Raw genomic sequence first — 20,802 nt, 5'->3', positions numbered from 1 at the left:
TGAGTTCAAAACCGTATGGAACAGCAGTAAAAAAATATATATCCACAGGGAGTGCTCTTGTCTGTGTCCGCGCAGTCGCTGATGGTCAAAACGACTCGTTTGAAGTGATACATTTCCATAATGGATTGTGATTAAAGCCGTTCCTGTGTTTCCTGGCGTGTGGATAAGTGGTTGTGATGCCAAATAAGTAGGATCTTGATGAAGGAGTCTGAGTGCAGCGTAAACGAAGTGAAACGGCTCCTGAAGATGATGAAAAGGCAAGTGGTGTTCAGCAAGCGCACGAGAAGAACACAGAAAACCACTGTACTTATTCACGCAAGACAAATTACTGTGTAATTAGGGGTTATGGGATGAGTGCGGGTCACAGCGCAAGTCTGGAGAGACGCACAACAGGAAACCGATTTCTGGCAGAAATGCTTGGATAAACCTAGGTGGAACTAGTAGCAGAGGATGGAAAGAACAAAGCAAAGGAGATGGTGTCTGGGTTTGAAGCACAGGAGAAAACGCGCCTTTATAGTCGCTAAACTAGCCCCCAGGATTTTCAAGGTTTTCAGGGAGAAATGAATCATGATGAAAACTGGCAGGAGAGGCGGAAAAATGATCATCTTGTACCAGGCATGGGAAGTGAAGCCACCTACAAGGCTTTTTTATCGGAAAGAAGAGTTTTCAGCAATTTTGGAAACTGTATCCAGAGTTGGGGAGGGATTTTGTGGTCCATCCTGCCACATTTTCTGTCCTGAATGGAACCCTCCCTCTGGTGTATTGAACTTTTTTCTTGTTGTTTTGCAGACCTGCAGGCATTTTGCTGATTACCTTACGTTTGGACTTCTGTTATTATTAAGCCCCCTTCTGTGTAAATGTTTGGATTTTTTTAAGAAGGCTCCATTGTTTTGTATTTTGTCCAGGTGTTTTGTATTTATAGACAAAAATTTTTACTTTTACAGGGTTTACTAGTTAGATAATCTGTTACTGAGCTGTGAGAACTATTGTAAATGGAGCTTTCCTGGGTGTATCTGCTGGTTTTACACAAGGCGATCCCTTTTCCACATACTCCCCATGTTGTCCCGTAGAGAAATTCACTCCTGGCAGTTCTGAAGCACTGAAATCATAAGATGGCGATAAGTTTGGGTTTTTTTGTTACCTTTGTGATTCTCTTCCCTCCTTGATTTGCTCTTCGTTTTGCTTCTCCTTTCTGCAGCAAAAGCTTTTTAAAGTGCAGATTTGCTTTGCAGGAAAAGTCTCAAAATGAAACTGTATTTAATGTTTAACGTTTTTCCTTCTTCTTTTAAAGTTTTTCAGATACCTTGGAGATGGCAGACGATATGGCCATAGATATACCCCATATTTGGTTGTACCTAGCTGAGTTGGTGACCCCCATGTTAAAAGAAGGAGGAATCTCTATGAGAGAACTTATACAGTAAGCAACGCTCTTCTTTTTCAGTGTCGGCCGGGCTGAGCTGCCTGGCTATGCCATAGAGTCTTTTCACAGCATGGTTCCCATCAGTAGGTAAAAGAGGAGGAGCGTTAGAGGCTCAGCTTCTCGCAGGAGCTGATGAAAGGCTCGCTGCACACCGCTGGGGACTGGCACCAGGCGGAAAGCTGTGGTGGGAAGGGAGCTCGCTGCTCCGTAGTCACCGTTCGGGGGGGAAAGGCGCATCCGTAAATCTACTTCAGTCCCGTTTGTTTCAGCTGAGCTAAAAAACACCCCGGCGTTGTACAGTCGGGCTCGTTTGAGAGCACACTGAGGCTCTGAGAATTAGATTTGAAGAAAGCGAGGTATCGCGCAGGAGTCTTTATGTCTCAGAGTAATAACCACCACCTGGGCATTGCCGTAAACACGGGCACAAAAGCTTGCCTGCGAGACTGGAACCTGCTTCCAGGACCAGGGTTTCTCTTTTTTGTACGTGTCCTTATGTACCTGGGGGTTAACTAGAAGACAGTTGAATAGTTCCCTTTTCCTGTAAGTAGCCTATCCCTTTTCCTGTAAGTAGCATATTAAGAAAATAATAGCTTTTTTCCCCCAAAAAAGGGTCCTGCTGTCTGAATGCAGCATCCCACAAAAATGAGTGGATTTGACGTTAAATAAAAATAAAGCCTTTGTAATTAGCCCCGTTGTGGCAAGTGCGCTGCATCGCTGAAGTCCTTTATGGGCAGTGCTAGCTAGATCCAATCCTGGATCCCGGGCAGAAGTTAAAGGTGATTCCCTGCCTCAGTTTGATCGCTACGCCTTGCCTTGCATTCCAAATCCAAATTACAAGGAAAAAATATCTGGTTTTCTTTCATTCTAGAGAATTTAGCAAACCTTTGCTTCCTGTGGGAAGAGCCGGCGTCTTGCTTGCTGAAATCTTGCACCTTCTATGCAAACAAATGGTAAGTGTCCAGGTGTCCCGTTCGTAGATAGGAGCTGGATGCAGCGAGTACATTTACGCGTGAATTCTACACGTTTCCCACAGGAAGATATTTAGGGATGGGCCAGCCAGTCCAGATAACCCAGCAAACCTGCCTCTTCATCCCCAGTTTCAAACCAAGCCGTACAAGGTTCCAAAAAGTTAACTTTTTTTTTTTTTCTCATCACTTTTCCCTTTTGCAGGTACCTTTGCACCTGGCTTCTTCCAGAAGCTTAGTGTGCTGAAATACTGCAAGAGGGACATTCTCGAGGTATTTCTGGGCTGACCAGAAGCAGCAAGTGCCGGAAATCTGGCGAGAGAGCTGTTCTTGCAGACCGGAGAGGTTCTGAGGGTTCGGATAAGCTTCAGATGGCCTCTCTCAGACTTCTGGGTGCTTATCCAAACTAAACCTGCCAACTCTTAAGAATCACCCATCACTAGGGGTAGTGACACCTTTTCACCCTGTGACTTCTCGAGCTCTCTTACACATTTCACACTTGTGTGTCCAAACAGTTTGGTGGTTTCCCTATAATTCTGTCTCCATTTTTGTCTTTTTTTTTTTTTTTTTTTTTTATAATCCAGCTAAATACTGCACTTTGGATAGTATCTATTTTAAACCCTGTAAAATCCCTCACTTGCCTTTTTCTTTTTTTTTAAAGCATGCCTTCAAATAAGGTTGAATGTTCCAGGAGCGTTTCAGTCTAGCAATGCAAATAGTGACTTTTTATTTATTTGTTTTAGTCTTAGGCTTGTTTGGACAGTCGGCTTCCATTTATTTTTCTCTGTTCTGTGAAAGAAAAGCTGCTGTGCTCTGGGGCTTGAAGCACAGCCTTGGGTTTCTGTTTCTGCCACAGCTTTTGAATTCGATCTCATCCAGGCCAATACTCGGACTCGGGTATTTCAATGTAATATCAGTCATCTAATTCAGATCCTAATGAATCGTAGCAGGAACTACGCACAATTAGCTCTTAATGATCTGCATTGTAAACTTAAAACTGTAATCTGCTTTGTAAACTAAAAATCAGGCTGCTTTTATCAGCGCTTAACTTGGGCTACGCAGTGGTCTCCCTTGTGCAGGTGCTACAAGGTAAAAGTTTCGGCAGAGCATTTGGGTGAAAAGAGCTGGTTGTTACTCGTATTTTTCTTCTTGTTAGAACTGTGTATGTGCCGTCTTAGGCAGGACAGCGAAAGGTCAGCGTGACATTAGAGGATGCGGAAGGTTGAACTGTATGTGCTGCAAAGGCGCTTTTCTCAAGGTTTGCAATAAATTCCAGGAATTGAAAGGGGAACTTGGTATTATGTACCTGAATTTGAGGCTTGATCCCTGCACAGAAAACACCCATGTAAACAATTATCTTCTAAAAGTAGCTAATTTGCTGGTGCCTTAATGTCAAGGCAGGGGGAGAATGAGTCACGGAGCAAGTTAATGACACAGTCAGAAGAATCTAAGTCATCTAACTGCCAGCTCGGTGTCACGGCCGTGGGAAACTGCCTTGTTCCAATGTGTCACTTTTCGTAGGTAATCTCTGGCTGAAGTTGTCGCAAACCCCACGTGTCACGTTATGCCTTGTTTATTACCCATCACCGTGGCGTCTGACCACTTGACAAGATGTGTATAGCTGTGGCAGGATTGCATATATGATTTCTCTTGCACGGGATTTCCAGACGTTTTCACTCCATTGCTAGGCATCTTGTTTGGTGGCTGAACGGTTCTTTATTTCTCCCGACACAGCTGCACCACTCCGGCTTGTGTAAACTCCCCTGGTTGTCTCTCGAGTCTTTAAAAGGAACAAACTGTTTGTGTTTTAGAGCCATAAGAAAGTGGGAGCCTTATGGAGGGAGTCTGGCCTCAGTTGGAAGGACTACTTACCCGAAGGGGAGGATGTACATACCTTTCTCATGGAACAAGTGAGTTTCAGAGCAAGAATCTGGTTAATTAATGATTTTGGCACACTGATTTTTGGTTTGTTCATCCTCTTCCATCCCATTCTTGTGTATAGTTGGTGTGGGACGTGCGGTGAAGTGTCTCCCTCACCAAGCTGGGGTTAGATTATCTCAGCACCTCCTTTCTGAAATACCAGGAGGACGGGCTCGTCCCCTCCGAACCCAGGCACACATCTCCTGCCAGCTGGCTTCGCCTGGGAGATCTGGTTCTCCAACGGGGGGAAAAGAACTCAAGAATGAGTTTTGCAGCAAGGACAGACAATCTGCAGAAGGGCTGGAATAAATTATAGCAATTATTCACTCATCCCGCCTTGTGTTATGACCCCGGGGGGGTTCACAGCCGAGAAGAGCCAGGCCTGATGGAGGGCACCTTGCAGCTCTTGCTTGGTGGCGCTCCTGAGGAAGAAGCCGGAGATCTCCCTTTGGAGCTCTAAGTGATCCACTGCCCTGTTTTAGCACTTAGGAAGTGCTGCGCTGCAGGAAATGACACGGATTACTGAGGCCTGGGTCTTGGTGAGGGGACTGTAGATCCTCAGTTGCGTTTTGCAATGAATTGGGGCATTAGCTGCAATTCGTTTGAGCGAATGCCAGCTCTGGTAATTGCATTCCAGCTCCCCGTCGTTTTCGTTGAGCAACATGCACTTTTATTTTGTGCACGCTCGTATTGTGCAGGGCTGGAGTTGCTCTGAGACGCTTGGTTCTCTTTGCTGGATAATGTAGTTCCCACGTGTTTGTAAAATGCTTTCTAATCTTTGGAACAGGCAAAGTATATAAATCGTTGTAATGATAACTTAGCAGTTGAAAGGTGCCGGAAAGCAGAATGAAGTGTAGCTTGCTGCCTCGGTTTGCTATAATTCAGCATAGGGAAGTATATTTCACTAATTCTCATCGTCACTTCTGATGTTGCAGAAGTTGGACTTCACGGAGTCCGACTGTTCCAGTTCCTCAGAAGCACTTTCAGAGAAAGAACTCTCTGCGGAAGAGCTGAACAAGCAGCTAGAAAAACTCATTGTTGAGGACAAGGCGAATGATGAACAAATCTTTGACTGGGTAGAGGTACAAAGACTATTTTCACCCTCCCTGCACAGTTCATGAGCTGCTTTCATAAATATTTTCTCATCTAAAGGAGCATCTCTGCAGGCTCCTCCCTAGGCATAGGATATGCAGATGATTTGGCCTGTGCAATCAACAAGTCCAGAGAATTAAATTCTAAAATATAATCAGTCAGTTATTTCAAAGTAAGCTTTAGGAAGAAAGAATTCTAGCCGTGTTAACATGTAACTGTGTAACTGCCTTTTAAATACTGCAGACTTTTTGATGCTGAAAATACTGCTTCTGGCTACTTATTACATTTTAGACAGAGGACACCGCTACATTCTTTCTTCCCAAAATAGGAGATAAAAGCTTCTCATTGCTTTCTGCAACGCGACCTACCAAATTGCTTTGTGCTGCAAAATCCTGGGGAATCAGTGAGCGCACGTGTACCTTTCCCAGTGCATTGGACCAGTAACTGTAAAAGAAAATAAAGAAAAAGCAAAAAAAGCCCTGTCAGCCCACTGATCCTTTGCCCTCTATCTCTAGCTGCATCCTTTAAGCCAGATGTTTAATCTAGTGTCTGAAATTATACCCAACCCGATTCATTTAGATCTGTGCTCACACCTAAATCTTGATCAGCTTCACTTCAGTTATTTCTCTTGCTGGAGCAATGTGTTAAAAAATGTCATTTTTCTCCTGCCGTTAGAGAAGTCGAGAGTGGAATGAAAGCAGCACTGAAAATCTGGGGACACACACAGGCTCTTTGTAGTCTTGGACAAGTTACATAGCCATTCTCTGAATTTCTTCTACAAAGCAAACAAATCTCCACCCAAGGAGCCTGCTGTAAAATTTGTTGGAAAAGCCTAAAACTCTTAGAAAATGTATAAGGGCATTGTAAAAGCCAAGCATTGTTGGTTTGGCTTGTTCTTGGAGACAAATGACGAGTTGTGGGAGTAGTTAAATGGTGTATTGATCGCCTGAGAACTGTTGTTGCATGTTGATGAACCCGAGCTAGTTTCAAGAAGTGACTGGGAACGCTGGGTTTTTGCAGAGCGGTGAACTGAATTTCTACTGCAGCAGCTTTTGCTGAACTGGAACTTGCTGCCAAATTCAGCGGTGGAGTTTGGAAATGGTCGCTCTCATGCAGCGGCATGTTTTTAACTGGTCCATTTACTCTTGATTTCAGGCTAATCTAGACGAAAGCCAGATGAGTTCACCTACATTCCTTAGAGCTTTAATGACAGCAGTTTGTAAAGCAGCTATTATAGGTGAGTAACTCGCAATACAAACATCACACAAACCAAACGTGCAAAAAATTATTTTCTATTTTTCAGGTTTATATCAGTTTTCCCTCCCTGAGGCTGTTTTTTTTTTTTTATCACACACTAAGACTTTTGCACCGTATTGAATTCTAGCGCTCGAGAAGGGGATGTCCGCTCCTCCTGCGACAGGTTGTGGTGTTCTCGAGGCGCTGGCGTGTCCTGGTGACCTCGCGCGAGCAGACGTTTCAGTCGACTCTGAGTAATGTCAGATTGTTCATTGATTTTTCTAGTGAAGGTGGAAATGCGCTAGACGTTATTAAAATAATTAGCATTTCCACTCCGGTGTCAGCAAGTACGCGTGGGCGCTCTACCAGCGCAGATTGCCACGTGCGAGCTGGAAGCGTGGGTTGCAGAAGAGAAGCCAGCCTGCATCTCCGTCGTCCTCATAGTTTTATGCCCAAAGTTGCAATTTTGGAAACACGGTTTATGAATTACTTGAATATACGGCAGTCGGCTGGAAATGGAGGAAAGGGTGGGTTCCCATGTCAGATGTGTGAGCCTCAGACCCTCAGGGGGGCTTGAACAAAAGCGCTGCAGCCAGAAACATCTGGTCAGTTCACTTTGTTTTCTAGTTCACTTTGTTTTCTTTAACTTTACTGTTGGCATCTGGCAAGGCAAAAAATTGTGCTTGTAAAGCACCCGGTTCTGCTCTTAGCTGTAAGAGTCACGCTCAGTGGAAAGAATGGTCTGAACTTCATCTTGCTGGGAGGGAAAAGACAGCCCAGCTCCTTTCTTCTCCCTGAGAACAGAACCTTTCTGATGCCACCTAGTGTTAATGGCGAAATGACACAGGACAAGGGTTTCCCTGATGTGTACAGGGAACACCTTCTGGTTTACGTTTTGACCTTGCTTGTAATTGAGAGGTTTTTTTTTTCCTTTTGTTTTCAAAATATCGCTTAATTGTGATGTATGATCTACTTAAAAGCTGCTGAATAATTTATCCATTGCTGATGGACTTCTAATGTGTATTTTTATATATTTTTATGTCATGTGCAGCTTATGATTCTGTTTCTGCCTTAATATTTTTAGGGAAAAAAAGGTATACCTTTCTAAAAACCTTCTCAATAACTGAAATTTTAGCCCTAGCCATTGTACAGGCTTTGGACATCCAGTTGTCTGTGGCAACACAAGGATTTGCGCTGCAAGTAAGGTTATAATCCTTCTGCGTGTGTCAGCAGGCGGGGTAGGGCCAGGGACGCTGCAGATACAGGTTGAATTTGGAGAACTGGAGGGATCAAGACTTCCAGCAAAAGCCATGGGTCAGAAATACTTCCTGTTGTTTCGCTCCCTCTTTTTTCTCCGCGCATAACGCGTATCTGTGATTTCTATTTGAATAAATAAAGGTGATAAAAGATCCACCCCTGCTGCTGTGTAGCAAAGCTGACCCTGTTTTCTTCTCTTCCCCTCAGCGGACTCTTCTAGCTTCCGTGTGGACACTGCTGTTATCAAACAGAGAGTGCCGATCTTACTCAAGTACCTAGACTCAGACACAGAGAAGGAACTACAAGCACTTTATGCACTACAAGCATCAATAGTAAAACTTGATCAGCCTCCTAGTAAGTGTTGCCTCTGCACGGGGGATGCGAACCTTGACAGCCTGAGGAAAAGCTATTTCTGTGAGAGTAAAATCCAGCAATAGGGTGTGGAAGAGGCTGTGCTTCTCCTGACAGTGGAAATAAAATCTTACCATTTTATGTAGCAGATGAGAGAAAACAGCGCTTGGTGGTTTCTGCTTGTCCGGATTCCGGCTGCAGAGCGGCGCAGTTGCCCAAACGGTTGGCTAGAGGCCGTCTCTTCTCTGGGTTGCTCCTGTAAGCAGCCATGCAGAAGGAAAGGCAAACCTCTGTTGATAAAGAGAAGGGAAAAAAAGCAGTTGAAAATAATCTGTTGAGTTTACAATACCTGGACATGTGAGAGCACCGAGTGTTGTAATTGTATTGCTGCACCACAGGTGTCTGTGGACTTGGAGGGGATAAAATGAATTGACAATTGATGAGTCCTGTCCCAGAGACACTGCAGGAAACTGTTGTTGGAAAAGAGGTGGGGAGTTGCTAAAGAAATAGGGATTCCCGGGGAGCCTGCGGCACAAAATCAAAGAGTGGCCCAAAACACACGACTCGATCATCCTTAGCTGTAAGGCGCTGGTCGTGTGTTATCATCCCTCCTGCTGAGCCGTGACAAATCAGGTGTTGGAGAGGAGCCAGGCTGCCAGGTTGTGTGGTCCAGTGAGAGGAGGACGAGCTGCTGTGTACTTTGTTTGCTGGCCAATCTCTAGATAATAAGTTCCCACGGCTGCTTTCCCAGCTTTCCCTTTTCTGCGGAGCGTGCGTTATCCGACAGCATCAGGGGGACCTCTTTTCCCTCTCAGCTCTGTGTAACTAGCCAGGAAGCAATAACTCAGTGACAGACCTTCCTTTTACTTGTATCTGCATCTCTTGCATTAAAGGTCACGTTAATCCCCTTATCCGTAACCATGCCTTTGTCCGCTGACTTAAACCGCACAGTACTAACAGCTGTTCTCTCCCGTTATTCCATTATTGCAGATTTGTTGCGGATGTTTTTTGATTGCCTGTATGATGAGGAGGTCATATCGGAGGATGCCTTCTACAAGTGGGAGAGCAGCAAGGACCCAGCGGAGCAGAACGGGAAAGGAGTAGCGCTAAAATCTGTCACAGCATTCTTCACGTGGCTACGGGAGGCCGAAGAGGAGTCGGAGGATAATTAAAACTTAAAATACAGAGGAAAAAAAAAAAAAAAAAAAAAAGAAACAGTTTAAGTATTTTTTTAAAAAGTTTCACGTCTTCGCCAATCACAGTGCAGCAAGGCCAATTCTCGCGCAGACCCCCCCTTCCCCCACACATGCACGAGTGGGAGAGGTAAAAATAGAGAAACACAAAGGTGATCATGGAGGAAAAAAGGTACTTGAAAAAAAAAAAAAAAAAACGTCAAACCTGAGGGCGGGAGCACTAAACCAAAACACATGTATTATTTATAGAAAATATTTTCTGTTTTAATCTTTTTTTTTCTTTTCTTTTTAAACAAGGACTCATACTTACAAAAACACAAAGCGAAACAAATCTGTTTAGCAAAAAAAAAAAAAAGTTGAAAACTTTTAATTTATTATTTTAAGGACTGCAAATGCCAGTGTAATTTTTAAATTTGCAGTTTCTGTAAACAAATTGTATAATAGAACAAAAGCAAAGAAATAAATTTCCCTCCCCTTCATATGCACCTCAGTTTTGTTTCAAAGCATGATAAATAGACAAAACTTTCAAGGGGGTTGGGGTAAGCTAGATGAGGAAGAGATCAAATTTTTTTTTTTAATTGTCATCAGATTTTTCTGCCTGCCTCTCAGCTTGCTTCAGAAATTAAAAAAGAAAATAGTAATCAAAACGTACATAACCTTGGAACGGAAGGAAATGCATTTGAGAAAACCGCTGCGGACCAGAGTGCTCCGAAAATAACTCATTCAAAACAGTGCTACCCTGGGGAAAAAAGTTCTAGTAATACTTTCAGAACCTTTAGAGCAACTTTAAGGCTTGTAAATACATAGAACAAATATTTAAAAAAAGAAAAAAAGAAATTGACTCAATACTATTTCTTTTCACTTTCAAAATATAAAGAACAAAATAAAGACAAACATTGCAAGTTTAAAAGAAAGTAAAACGACTTCTCCTTTGACAGCTGCTGAATGTGTGCACCATTTCTGAGCGGTGCTGGCTTCCTTTTCATTGCGTAGGTCCTCGGTTCCAAATTGTGTACATATAGTGTGTGTATGTATGCGTGTCTACCAAAAAAGAGGGGTGAGAGCAATTGTTGTTTTAAAAAAAAAAAAAAAAAGGAAAAAAAAAAAGGAGAAAAAAAAACAAAACACCAAGGGGGTTGCTGCTTGGGAGACCTTTTCTGCAGAGAGAACTTAATGGCCGATGAGCAGCTGGGCTGCTGTACCGTGTGGGTGCATTTGGTTCCCAGCACGTTGCCGCGAGGCTGGGAGACAACCTCGGGGGCATTCGGTGCCCAGTCCCTGCTCGTTTTTTCCAGCCGTGTGGCCGCGGTGTCTCTGTGTGACTTGAATCGGTGGCGTTGTCCTGGGGACTTGGGACGCTGGTAGCTGCGGAGGTCGCAGCCGCTCGAGGAGAGAACCGACAGCCCTTCGCCATGGCTTGTGCGTCCGTTGTCGCCCAGCTTCTGCCGCTGCCCTTCGCATCTGCCAGTTGCCTTGCTGTGCCTAAGGAACCCACAGACCCGTGCGGGTGAAAATAAAAGCGCCCTACACGAGTCAAGAGGTGGAACAAGTGCTGCGATGCTCTTCCTGGCTCTGCCCACCCTGTGACAGTGTCCGAAGCCTGAGTGCCGCCCGGGTACAGATTAACAGCGGTCGCTTTGGAGTGCAGTCGGAGCACGTGTTTTCTGCGTGCCCAAAGGGACCTCGACCGCACCCCGATGCCACGCAGTCCTCCAAACTGAGCTGCTGCCGAGTACATTAAGTCTCTTGGGTGTCTCTCTTCAACAACCAAAGATGACCTGCTGGCTCTCACTGTGAAGAAGCATCTACCATAACACAGTCTGCAAAGTTTGTGAAGCCCTAAAAACGTAGTTTGTGAACTGTGGTCCGCGGACCACGAGTAACCTGTGGAGCATTTGCTGGTGGTCTGTGCAGCACTAGCTGCTCACATGATGCTGTCTTTTTCTTTCCAGCTGCTAAATCACTTCTTATTTTTAAAAAAAAAAAAAAAAAAAGAAAAAAAAGGAAAAACAAGGAAAAAAAGGAAAAAGGTTACAAATACATTAAATACTTTCCTAATCTTACTTTTACATGTAAACAATTGCTGTACTTGCATAAGGATGTTATTTGATCACCAAGGGGAAGGGAGGAGGGTGCCTGGTTGTGGCCGGGGATGTCCACAAGACACTTTCCCTAGTAACATGTGTTCCACGCCATGAATCTGAGCTAGAGAATCCATGGCCTAAAACACTAGAGCATTGTTTGTTGGGTTTTTTTTTTTTTAGTAACAATAAAACACTTTTCTCTGTTTTGTTAAAAAAAAAAAAAAAAAGGAGAAAAAAATCTCACCTTTAATATATGCATATGTATGTATCTGCTTGTGCGACATCCAGCGACTCCTCGTCCTCGGCTGCTTCCCCTCCCGGCCTCGCGGTTTGGCAACAGGCACTCTGGAGATCTCCAAAAGGCTCATCCGTGTGGAAATCCCCACCCAGCAGGTCTCAAGGTGCGTTTGTTAGACCTCTGCGGAAGGTCCTGCGGGTGCCCTGCTTGCAAAAGTCATTTTTCAGCCAGAATGTGAGTGGGTACGTGATGGTTTGTAGCAGCTCAGTAACTGAATTAAATGGATGCGAGTTTGTATGTAAATGAGGCCAAATATTTGCCAAGTCGGTGTGCGCACCTGATGAATTTTCTCTCAGAGGATGGGCCGTGTCAGACCCTGCTGGGAACTTGAGTGTGCGACACCGGAGCCATGCCGTGCAAGGACTGTGATTCATTTATCGGTTGTCTTCAATCAGAAAGGAAGAAATTGCTACAGAGCCTTTGAACAGCCACGCGAATCAAAGTGTGTCCGGGCAGGGCAATTTGTTTGGGGAGCTTGAATCTTTTGGCTGGAAGAGCTGGAAAACTGCTGGCTGGAGGGAGTGGGAACGGTGAGCAGCATGTGGGTAGAGGAGAGATGAGAAAGTCTCTCCCCTCATTTGAGCTTTTAATGTTTAATGTTCTGAGGGGGGGAAGAACTTGTCCTGTTAGTGTCCTGCAAATGCCAGGAAGGGAGTTTTCAAAGGTTTTAAGGTTTTTTCAGAATTACCCAAAGGCTCTGAAAAGGTGGGTCTGCAGCTTGGCAAGCTTTGCCTTTTCTGAAGCTAAATTAAGCTGCATGTGGAGTGCTGTGAGCAGATTATGTGTGAGACCTTGAGGTCTCTAGCTGTGGGTATGTTCCCTTGAGGTTCAGCTTCCCACAAGTGTCACTGCAAGGAGCACATCCAACAGCAGCCTTGGACCAAAACTGCTTCTTCTGCTCCCCTTCTGCTGTTCACCACATGCCACCTGCTTACCTGCTCTCGTACCAATATGTGCTGGCTTTTCAGTCACCTTCTAGATCATCACAGGTTTGCAGGCTGTTGTGGCTCCTCAGGATGCACCCGGTAGTCCCAGAAGATCTTTGCAGCACGTCTTCTCCTGAAGGGTATTAAAATACAAAAAAACTGGTATTAAAATACAAAAAAAACTAAGAGAGAGATGAAACAGAAAAGGGATAATTAATTAAAAGAGGTTCCTGTGGGAATGGAATTTGTGGGAGCCTCATTTTTATGTTAAGTGAGGAGAGGCGAGCTGCGATTACTCCTGCCTAACACTACAGCAAAGCCTAAGCAAGGAGGACAGACGATTTCCCCCAAGAATACTAAAGGTTTGAGTGTGTTGGGATTTTTTTTCCTCCCAGTCTTGGTCCTGTAAGGCATTTAAACGTCTTCTGGGGAGGGTCGTGAACGTGGCAGGGAGTTAATGCATCTCAGCAGGAAAGAGCTGCATTAGAAGCCATTTCCACTGCTGGGAGCCGCCTTCTGCTGAGGCTGTGTGCGCTATCAAAGGCAGGGGCAAGGAGGAGCAGATGCATCGCTTACATCCCCGTTTATTGCTGAAAATGTCCCTAAACCTGAAGAAGTCAAACAGAAAATTTCCAGGCCAGGTGTCTGCCTAAGGCTGGTTTCTTTCTAGGAAAGTGTTTTCAGAAACAGATCAGCCGTTTCTGTGAAGAAGGTCAGGGAATACACCGATCTCAGACGTTGCGCTCTGTCTGCTTGTGTTAACGTGTTCAGGTTTTAACCTTATTTCCTCAAGAAGTCTCAGGTGCAGGAGCAGACCTTGGCGTGTGGAATAATCTTTTGCCCGGAATCAGCCCTCCCTGGTGCAGGAGCTGGTAAAGCCAAAGAGGCCATGTGGCAGGAGAGGCTCGGGAGAAGGGATTCCTCCACAGAGATGGTTTTTAGTGTGCACAAGCCAGTGGTAAGTTATACTGGATGTTGCTGCATTCCTGTGACCCACGGACCTTTTTATCTGAGCCATGGACCATTTTAGCTGATAAAGGAAAAACAGGGCCTCTAAAAAGCCCCATTAACTCACTGAGCATCCTGAAAAATTGTAAAACCAACTGCAGATGTTGGCATCTCCTTGCCAAAAGGGTGGCCGTGATTGTTCCTGCTGCATTTCGTTCCAGCATGAGTCATTTTTACAGACGAAGGGACCTGAAGCTGGTTGCCTTGTCAGAAGCGTTAGCTGCAGAGCAGAAAAGCTGTTACAGCCGTACCCCTGGCGCTGCTCACTTGATTCGTTTCACAGACACGAGAGGGTTTACTTTTGCGGGGCAGTAAGCTCAAAATCAGACTCCCCCAGAATGCTCTTACACCCTGAGATCCAACACCTCTGGCCGTGAGGCACTGAACTGCCTTTAGGCGAGTTGGCTGTTGGCTGCAGGTCGGTACGTGATGGCGGTGAGATACTGCGTGGTAGGAGTTTGGTGAGGGCTGCCGTGCACTACGTGGGGATGAAGCCGTTGGGAGATGTTCAGGCTGGCAAGCGCTCTGAGCTCTCGATCTACGCAGTCAGTCTGGCAGGGAGAGCTTGGCCTTTCTGCTCTTTGGAAGACGTTGGCCCTCTGCTGCTACCTGAGCCTAGGCCAACTGAGCGGCATCTCCAGCCAAGCAGCGTCAGCAGGAGTGTGAGCTTTCTTTTAATAAGGTGCCAACCCGGAGGCTTGCACAAGACGCCGCACGCTGATAGGAACTACAAGCAACAGTTTGATGTGGCCTGCTGCGATGCAGGCCACATGCGAGCTGCAATAGCCGTAGGATGGAGCCTGGGGATGAGGAGGCTTCAGCCCAGAAGGTCCTGCTTGGCTGCCCATCTCCGAGCCCAGCTCTGTGGATAGATAACCTGCAAGGAGCCGTTGCCGGAAAACCATGGTGATGGGCCAGCAACCACAGCAAGAGATTGATTAGCCCACTCGGCTTCCAGCAGCGTGACTAAATCCCTGCAAATATCTGAAGAAACTTAACTCAAAGTTGTCTACCCTTGTGTTTTCCAAGGGGCTCTGCTTGCCACCGTTGGTAACCGTCATGGAACCGGGCTGCTGAAATACAGCTGGTTATTTAAATGCTGCTGTAGGGATGCCCAACCATGATCTGCGGAAAGCTTTGGTCATGTGGCACCGATTTCTCTTCCTCGTTTCCAGCTGCTAAATTGCGCTGAAACGGCAACAGAAGTAAAACCAGCTCCTGCTCCATTCAGTACTTTCCAAAGGGGAATTTATCCAAGTGTGCAGTTGCGAGCTCAGCTGCAGGGATGGTTGTGCTGTGGTTGCAAATTGGAAAGGGGAGAGAGGGCTTGGGGAAGGCGATTGATGCTTTCAGTTAGGAAATCTTTGTATTACTAAGCGAGCGGAGAGAACAGTAAAGCTTGCGTGCTTGGTTGTCCTGTTCCAGCCCCCTGCGAGGTTTAACAGCAGATGTTGTCACAAATCAGAGTTGCACTGGGCTCACAGGGTGCACTAACAAACATGGAGAGGAGCACCGTTGGAAGTATTTTATCACAGCGTTGCAGAAAACAGCTGGAAGGGAGCTGAAAAGATCGTCTCAGCGGATGCAGCTGGTACCTTTGGCTCTCAGCGATGAAGGAAAATCGGTCGTTCCCGTGTCGCAGAATAAGCTATTCTGAAATAACACCTGGTGCAAATGCTCTGTGCCATTGAAGACAGCCTAAAGTGAATAATCTGTCAGTCCCGGCCACCTCCCGTTTGTGTGTGAGTGTGCTGGGAAACCACGTACTTCACCAAAAGCGGCTGGCCTGAGAAGCGAGCGGACGCTTGGCCTCTTCAGCGCTCTGCAGGGTTGTGACACCAGCGCTGCATGAATTTATGGTGATGGGCGCAGTGTGCAGCTCTGTTCTCCTGCTGCAGAGCCCTGCTTTGGGTGTTTTCATACACTGTGATCATCAAATGCGAGGATTTCACACATCACCACTACAAAATAAGGGGAAGTTGAGTGTTTTACCCATCCTTCAAGGAAACACCTGATTCTTCTGGCCTCCTCCAGCATCACAAAGTGGATATTTTAAGCAGGAGCCCGGGCTGTGGCTGACACATCTCAAAGAAAAGCCAGTCGACAAGATTTCCCACAGAGAGACAAGCAAGCCAGCACTCCAGCTGACCTTACGCTTCAAGCAAGAGCCATCGCCAAAAATGCTTTAAATTCCTGCTCAACCCAAAGGTTTTCTGCCTTCCCAGCAAGGCTCGCTGGCATGGTGCTGCTCTCTTACGGCTGCAGGACCGGTGCGGATGCCGGAGTCCAGCCAGGCTGCTGAATGCGCTGGGCGTGCTGCTGATCGTAGGGGTGTACGGTGCACAAACAGCAGCCAAAAAATGAGCTTTTGCAGCCACAAAAGCACCCCAGCCGGGAGGTGTAACTGACAGTAAGTTATTACCTGCCCGGGGGAGGGTAACGGCCGCTGTGTGCTCCGTGTTGCAGCCTGCTGCTAACCAATTTTAATCGGAAGCAGTGTTTGGCTCAATGAGCGAGGGAATTTAGCAAATTCCTGCTGCCAGATGTTAACTGTGGGGACGTGGCTTTGGGAGAGGTGTGTTGTCCCCACGTCAAATGCCGAGCTGGTGGACTTCAGCTTCTCCTTGCTTAGGAGAGGTGTCATTTCCACTTGCCTTCATTGGTTAATATAAATCACTACTGTAATGCCGAAAGTGCTAGCGAAAAAAAAACCCAGCTTCTAGCCACTGGTCTCCCAGCGACAATAGCACCCGCCTCGTTAGCAATAAGGATCTATTTCAAATTAGTGTCTCTAGAAAAGCAGCAGCCTGTGGAGGCTGCTTAGTCCACAGCATTTTCCTACTCCAAATTTCTGTCAGCTCCAGTGGCATTTCTATCATATATTTGCTCCAGAACGGAGCAAACTTTGGTATATTTAAGCATATTTTTATTCCTTTGCTAGGAAATGACATAAAAATGGGTACAATGATTAACAGAATACCCTTTGGAAAAGGGGAGATGGTTTGAAAAGATAAACCTAACTGGGTTAGCCTTAAGGGTAGGTGTTAGAGGGGCAGCACCAGAGATCAGCTGGAAGGTGGTGTAGGGCGACACTGGTCAAAATACAGAGAACAAATTGTTAGGAAGCTGATAAAGAGATCAAAGGTGACATCTGGAAGAGCACAAAGTGGCAGGGAATATGCATTTTTGAGTTAAAAGCAGCAAAGGAGAGATTTTTTGCACAGAATTGCAGGAAATACAGGGCTGACAGCAAGACTCTGCTGCTGAAAAAAAGTAAGTATGAACTGGAAGAGAATTATAAATTGTTCAGTGATGATTAGACATGTGTCTTTGGTAAAGCGAACCAGCAATAAAGCGGAAAATTGTGGTTAAAGGACATCACCTCATCTCTTCTAAAAGTCCATATTTCTACTGGAGATGTAAAAGGGAAAAAAAATCCAGAAGTAAAAAGCAGCTCAAGCATAAAGACAAGAATTGTGTGGGGGACTGTGGGAAGGGTGACACCGCTGCGTAACAGGTAAGTCCTTCATCGCTGAATAATGACGTCTGCTGCAGGCGAAAGGCCCCTGGAAGTTTGTGTGTGGCTCTACAAGTGGAAACTGAGACCCCCACACCAATTAAATGTTTTGATTCTGTGATGGTTACGGGATAGTTATACTCGGCACTGCTCCCCGTGCAAATCCACTGGGTCAAGCTGAAAACAGCAGCGACTGTCCCCTCAAGGCCGGGCACGCCAGCAGCTGAACGGGAACTTCAAGGGTCCTGCACGAGCGATCCCATCAAACCAAAATAATCTCCCTCGGATACACGCTCAGGGATAAACAGATCTAAAGGTAAGAAGCTTCTCAGGGAATATTTGATCTGTTTTTCAAAGTATAAGAAGCTGAAGAAGCAGCAGCAGAATGTGAAGCTTTAGGGATGAAAGAGCAAGGCGTTTCCCAGCCTGCTGGCAATTAGACATGGGATGAAGTGGGAAAAGGCTCAAATTCTCCCTGAGCCAGGCAGACTGTGGGCCAAAAGCGTATAAAAGGTTTTACAAAAACAGGCAAAAGTTGAGGTAAAAATGGAAAAGCAAAAAACTCGCCAAAAACTTGGGGTGACGGCACCAGAGGCAATGCCTAAATATAATCAGAGCTGAAGTTTGGAGCTGCAGGCCAATGTTAAAACGGTATTTGGCGACAAAAATGCTGCGCTTGCTCAGCCAGCGGGGTCGAGAACGTATTGGCAGAAGCTGATTTCAACGTTATAAGGTGCACAAAGGTAATAAAAAAAAAGGTAAGAATAATCCTGTGGTTTGTGCCATATGTGGCAGGTAGTTGTTAAGCGACATAGGTGCAGTGATTATTAAATAAAAAGGTGCTCACTTTAAAAAACGTGGCAAAATGAGGAAAATATGAGTTGGTGTAGGGTAAGAATGTTAACAGGGCGGCCCCTGGAATGGAGTTTCTGTGACCAGATGTATTTAAAACAACGGCACAACAGGTTTCATGTTTCGAACAAGAACAAGAACACGTGGCATTGCTCTGGATACGGAGCGGAAAGGGTAAATCTCTTGACATGCAAATTTTACAGCTACTCTCTGGAAACAGCAGCAATATATCTAAATGTTCTGGTTTAAATTGCAAGCTGCACTGTACAGTCAAACCCCAAAGCTGCAGGCAAATTTTCAGAAAGATGTAATCAAATTGAATTATTTCAGGGGGAAAAAATCCACAAACCAGTTGGAATCCTACTAGGGCATGGCACCTGGGAGGGCAGGAAAGGTATTGAAAATGCTTAGTATTTATTAAAAGTATTTTATGATGATAGTGCTCTGCACGATCACAGTTGGACTCTGACAGCAGCCCTCCGCTGAAGCAAGAATCCCTGAATTTCCCTGTCCTGCACTGTTCCCTTCCTCCTGTGCATCCTCCCTCAAAGGTGCCGGGTCACAGGTTCCTGCCAGTGTCACCCACTGCTTGCAGCACTGAGGGAACAAGGAGGGGGACGCAGATGACATGGGCCCACCCAAAAAAATGGGGTGGAGGGGAGAGGAGACGGAGCAGTGAGTTTTGATCCCAGTGGCTTTCCCTAGGCGTGGTATTTTCACAAGAGCCCACCCTGGTCAGGCAGGCAGCGTGGCTGTTAAGGAATGTGCAGGACCCGAAGCTCCACTCTGGGGTGGATTTCAAGATTAAAAAAAAAACAGGGAAGGAGACAAGAAAAGCTTTTCTCCTCCTCTCCTTGCATCTCAGTGTAGCTCTGTGTCTCAGACAACACAGATGCTGGGGTTTTGCACCAAAGGGGAGGGCAGCTGGGGTGATTTCATCTTTTCCTTCTTGGTGTCTTAAAAGCCGGCAGTAAAGGAACACATTCCCTCTTCCTCCTCTCTCCTTCACCTTCCAAGCCCTCCCCTCCTGCCAGAGAGGCACCGCAAGGGGAGAAAGGCCAAAGAACACATTTCTCTGCAGCTGCACAGTCGTCGTTTCGCACTCACAAGGAAGACAGGAATATTTAGCAAAGTGGAGCCATCTGGCTAAGGTACTTCCAGGGCTGTTCAGCACAGGCGACAAAGGACTGTGCAAAAGTAAAGCACCATGGAGATGATCTGGAGTGGAGACGATGACACGGAGCAAGGCCAGGCTTTGGTCACAACAGCTTGGCTTTGGAAGGAAACACTGTTCCAGCAGCCACCTAAGGGGGACAAAAGGTTGGAAAAAGTTTATACAAGAAACAGGCAAGGCACAGTCACAGAAACAAGACACCTCCACAGTACTTTGAATGGTGTAAGTGTTTCTAAAAAGCGCTCGCAGAGGGACTTCCCACCCACAGGAGGGATAAAAGGTACCACAGTGACCAAATAGTGTCTTAGTGCTCGTGCAATCTTCAAATCGTAAAAGCAAATGGACAGAAAGAGTAGGATTATGTTAGTAAAAAGATAAGAAACTGCCTGGGCAAGAGACTACAGATGAAAAGTTCTGTAGGATTTGGGAGCAATACACATGGACTATGGTAATGTGGGGAGTAAAGAGCTGGGTGTGGAGGTTTGGAGACAGCTTGCAGAATACTACTTGCAGAATTACTACTGTAAGTAGAAAAGAAAATAAGAATAGGTACGGAAGGGAACTGAGTTGCACCTTAAACTCAAATGCAGGGAAAGTAGAGGGATTTGGGGTAAGGAAAAAGAAAACCACAACAAAACCCCACAGGCCTAGCCAAAAAAAATAAACTTTGGGCAAGAGCATAGCAAGAGGTACACAGAGTTTATTACATCTTGGTGTACTCTGCACAGACCTGAAATAACCAGTAGCTGAAGGGGGCCTACAAGAAAGCCCGAGATGGATTTTTTTACAAGGGCATGTAGTGACAGGACGAGGGGTAATGGCTTCAAACTGGATTAGATCTGAGGAAGAAATTGTTGGCTGTGAGGGTGGTGAGCCCCTGGCCCAGGTTGCCCAGAGAAGCTGTGGCTGCCCCATCCCTGGAGGGGTTCAAGGCCAGGTTGGACGGGGCTTGGAGCAACCTGGGCTGGTGGGAGGTGTCCCTGCCCAGGGCAGGGGGTGGCACTGGGTGGGCTTTAAGCTCCCTTCCAACCCAAACCGTTCTGTGATTCTACAAAGGAACAGCAGAAAAGGAATCCTTCCCGCAAGTGGGAACTTGTTAGCATGTTTTGACAGAAAATTTCCAGCTTGCAGCCAGATCTCGGCAACGGAACTAGTGTAACTGAGGCAGGCAGTGAATCATACAGCTAACGCGAGCGGCGGGGGGGGTGGGGGGGGGGGCGAAGAGCGAGAGGCTGAGGCAAAGCGAAGGCGGGCACTAGAGGAATCGCCAACGGCGGGAGGAGGAGGGAGCGAGGGGCCGGGATACGCACGGTTGCGGCGAGGCCGAGGGGGCTGCGGCGGGGGCGAGGGGGCCGAGGCCGGGCTGCGGTGGCTCCTCTCCCCCTCAGCGCCCTCAGGGGGCGGAGGCGGGAAACGCCTCAGAGAAACGAAGGGGGGGGGGGGGCGGTGATCGCGCGCCCGGCCCCGCCCCGCCCGTTGTGTTTTGCCGCCGGGCGGGAGGGGCCGGGG

The 20,802-nt window shown here is 46.4% G+C and overlaps 1 protein-coding gene and 1 long non-coding RNA gene across 2 annotated transcripts in view; one reads left to right on the top strand and one right to left on the bottom strand.

Moving 5' to 3' along the window:
* The window catches only part of EIF4G3 (eukaryotic translation initiation factor 4 gamma 3), a 112,434-nt gene extending 102,978 nt beyond the window's left edge, over positions 1 to 9,456 (top strand). Inside the window, 7 exon segments of the mRNA XM_054222094.1 lie at positions 1,292 to 1,417; positions 2,289 to 2,370; positions 4,197 to 4,295; positions 5,241 to 5,387; positions 6,553 to 6,634; positions 8,098 to 8,244; positions 9,232 to 9,456. Of these exon segments, the coding sequence (XP_054078069.1) occupies positions 1,292 to 1,417; positions 2,289 to 2,370; positions 4,197 to 4,295; positions 5,241 to 5,387; positions 6,553 to 6,634; positions 8,098 to 8,244; positions 9,232 to 9,413 (865 nt within the window). The 3' untranslated portion in view covers positions 9,414 to 9,456.
* Positions 5,574 to 20,704, bottom strand: LOC128918210 (uncharacterized). Its single transcript, XR_008469464.1, has 6 exons — positions 20,604 to 20,704; positions 19,227 to 19,423; positions 12,752 to 12,875; positions 11,763 to 11,959; positions 8,376 to 8,531; positions 5,574 to 5,841 (listed from the first exon to the last, which is right to left on the bottom strand). It is a non-coding gene; the product is annotated as an uncharacterized LOC128918210 (long non-coding RNA).
* Between the last annotated feature and the right edge of the window lie 98 nt (positions 20,705 to 20,802).

The sequence above is a fragment of the Rissa tridactyla genome, chromosome 16 (assembly GCF_028500815.1).
Source record: "Rissa tridactyla isolate bRisTri1 chromosome 16, bRisTri1.patW.cur.20221130, whole genome shotgun sequence".
In the NCBI taxonomy this organism is placed as follows: domain Eukaryota; kingdom Metazoa; phylum Chordata; class Aves; order Charadriiformes; family Laridae; genus Rissa; species Rissa tridactyla.
The sequence above is the reverse complement of the archived record's forward strand: the minus strand, read 5'-3'. Positions and strand labels throughout refer to the sequence as shown.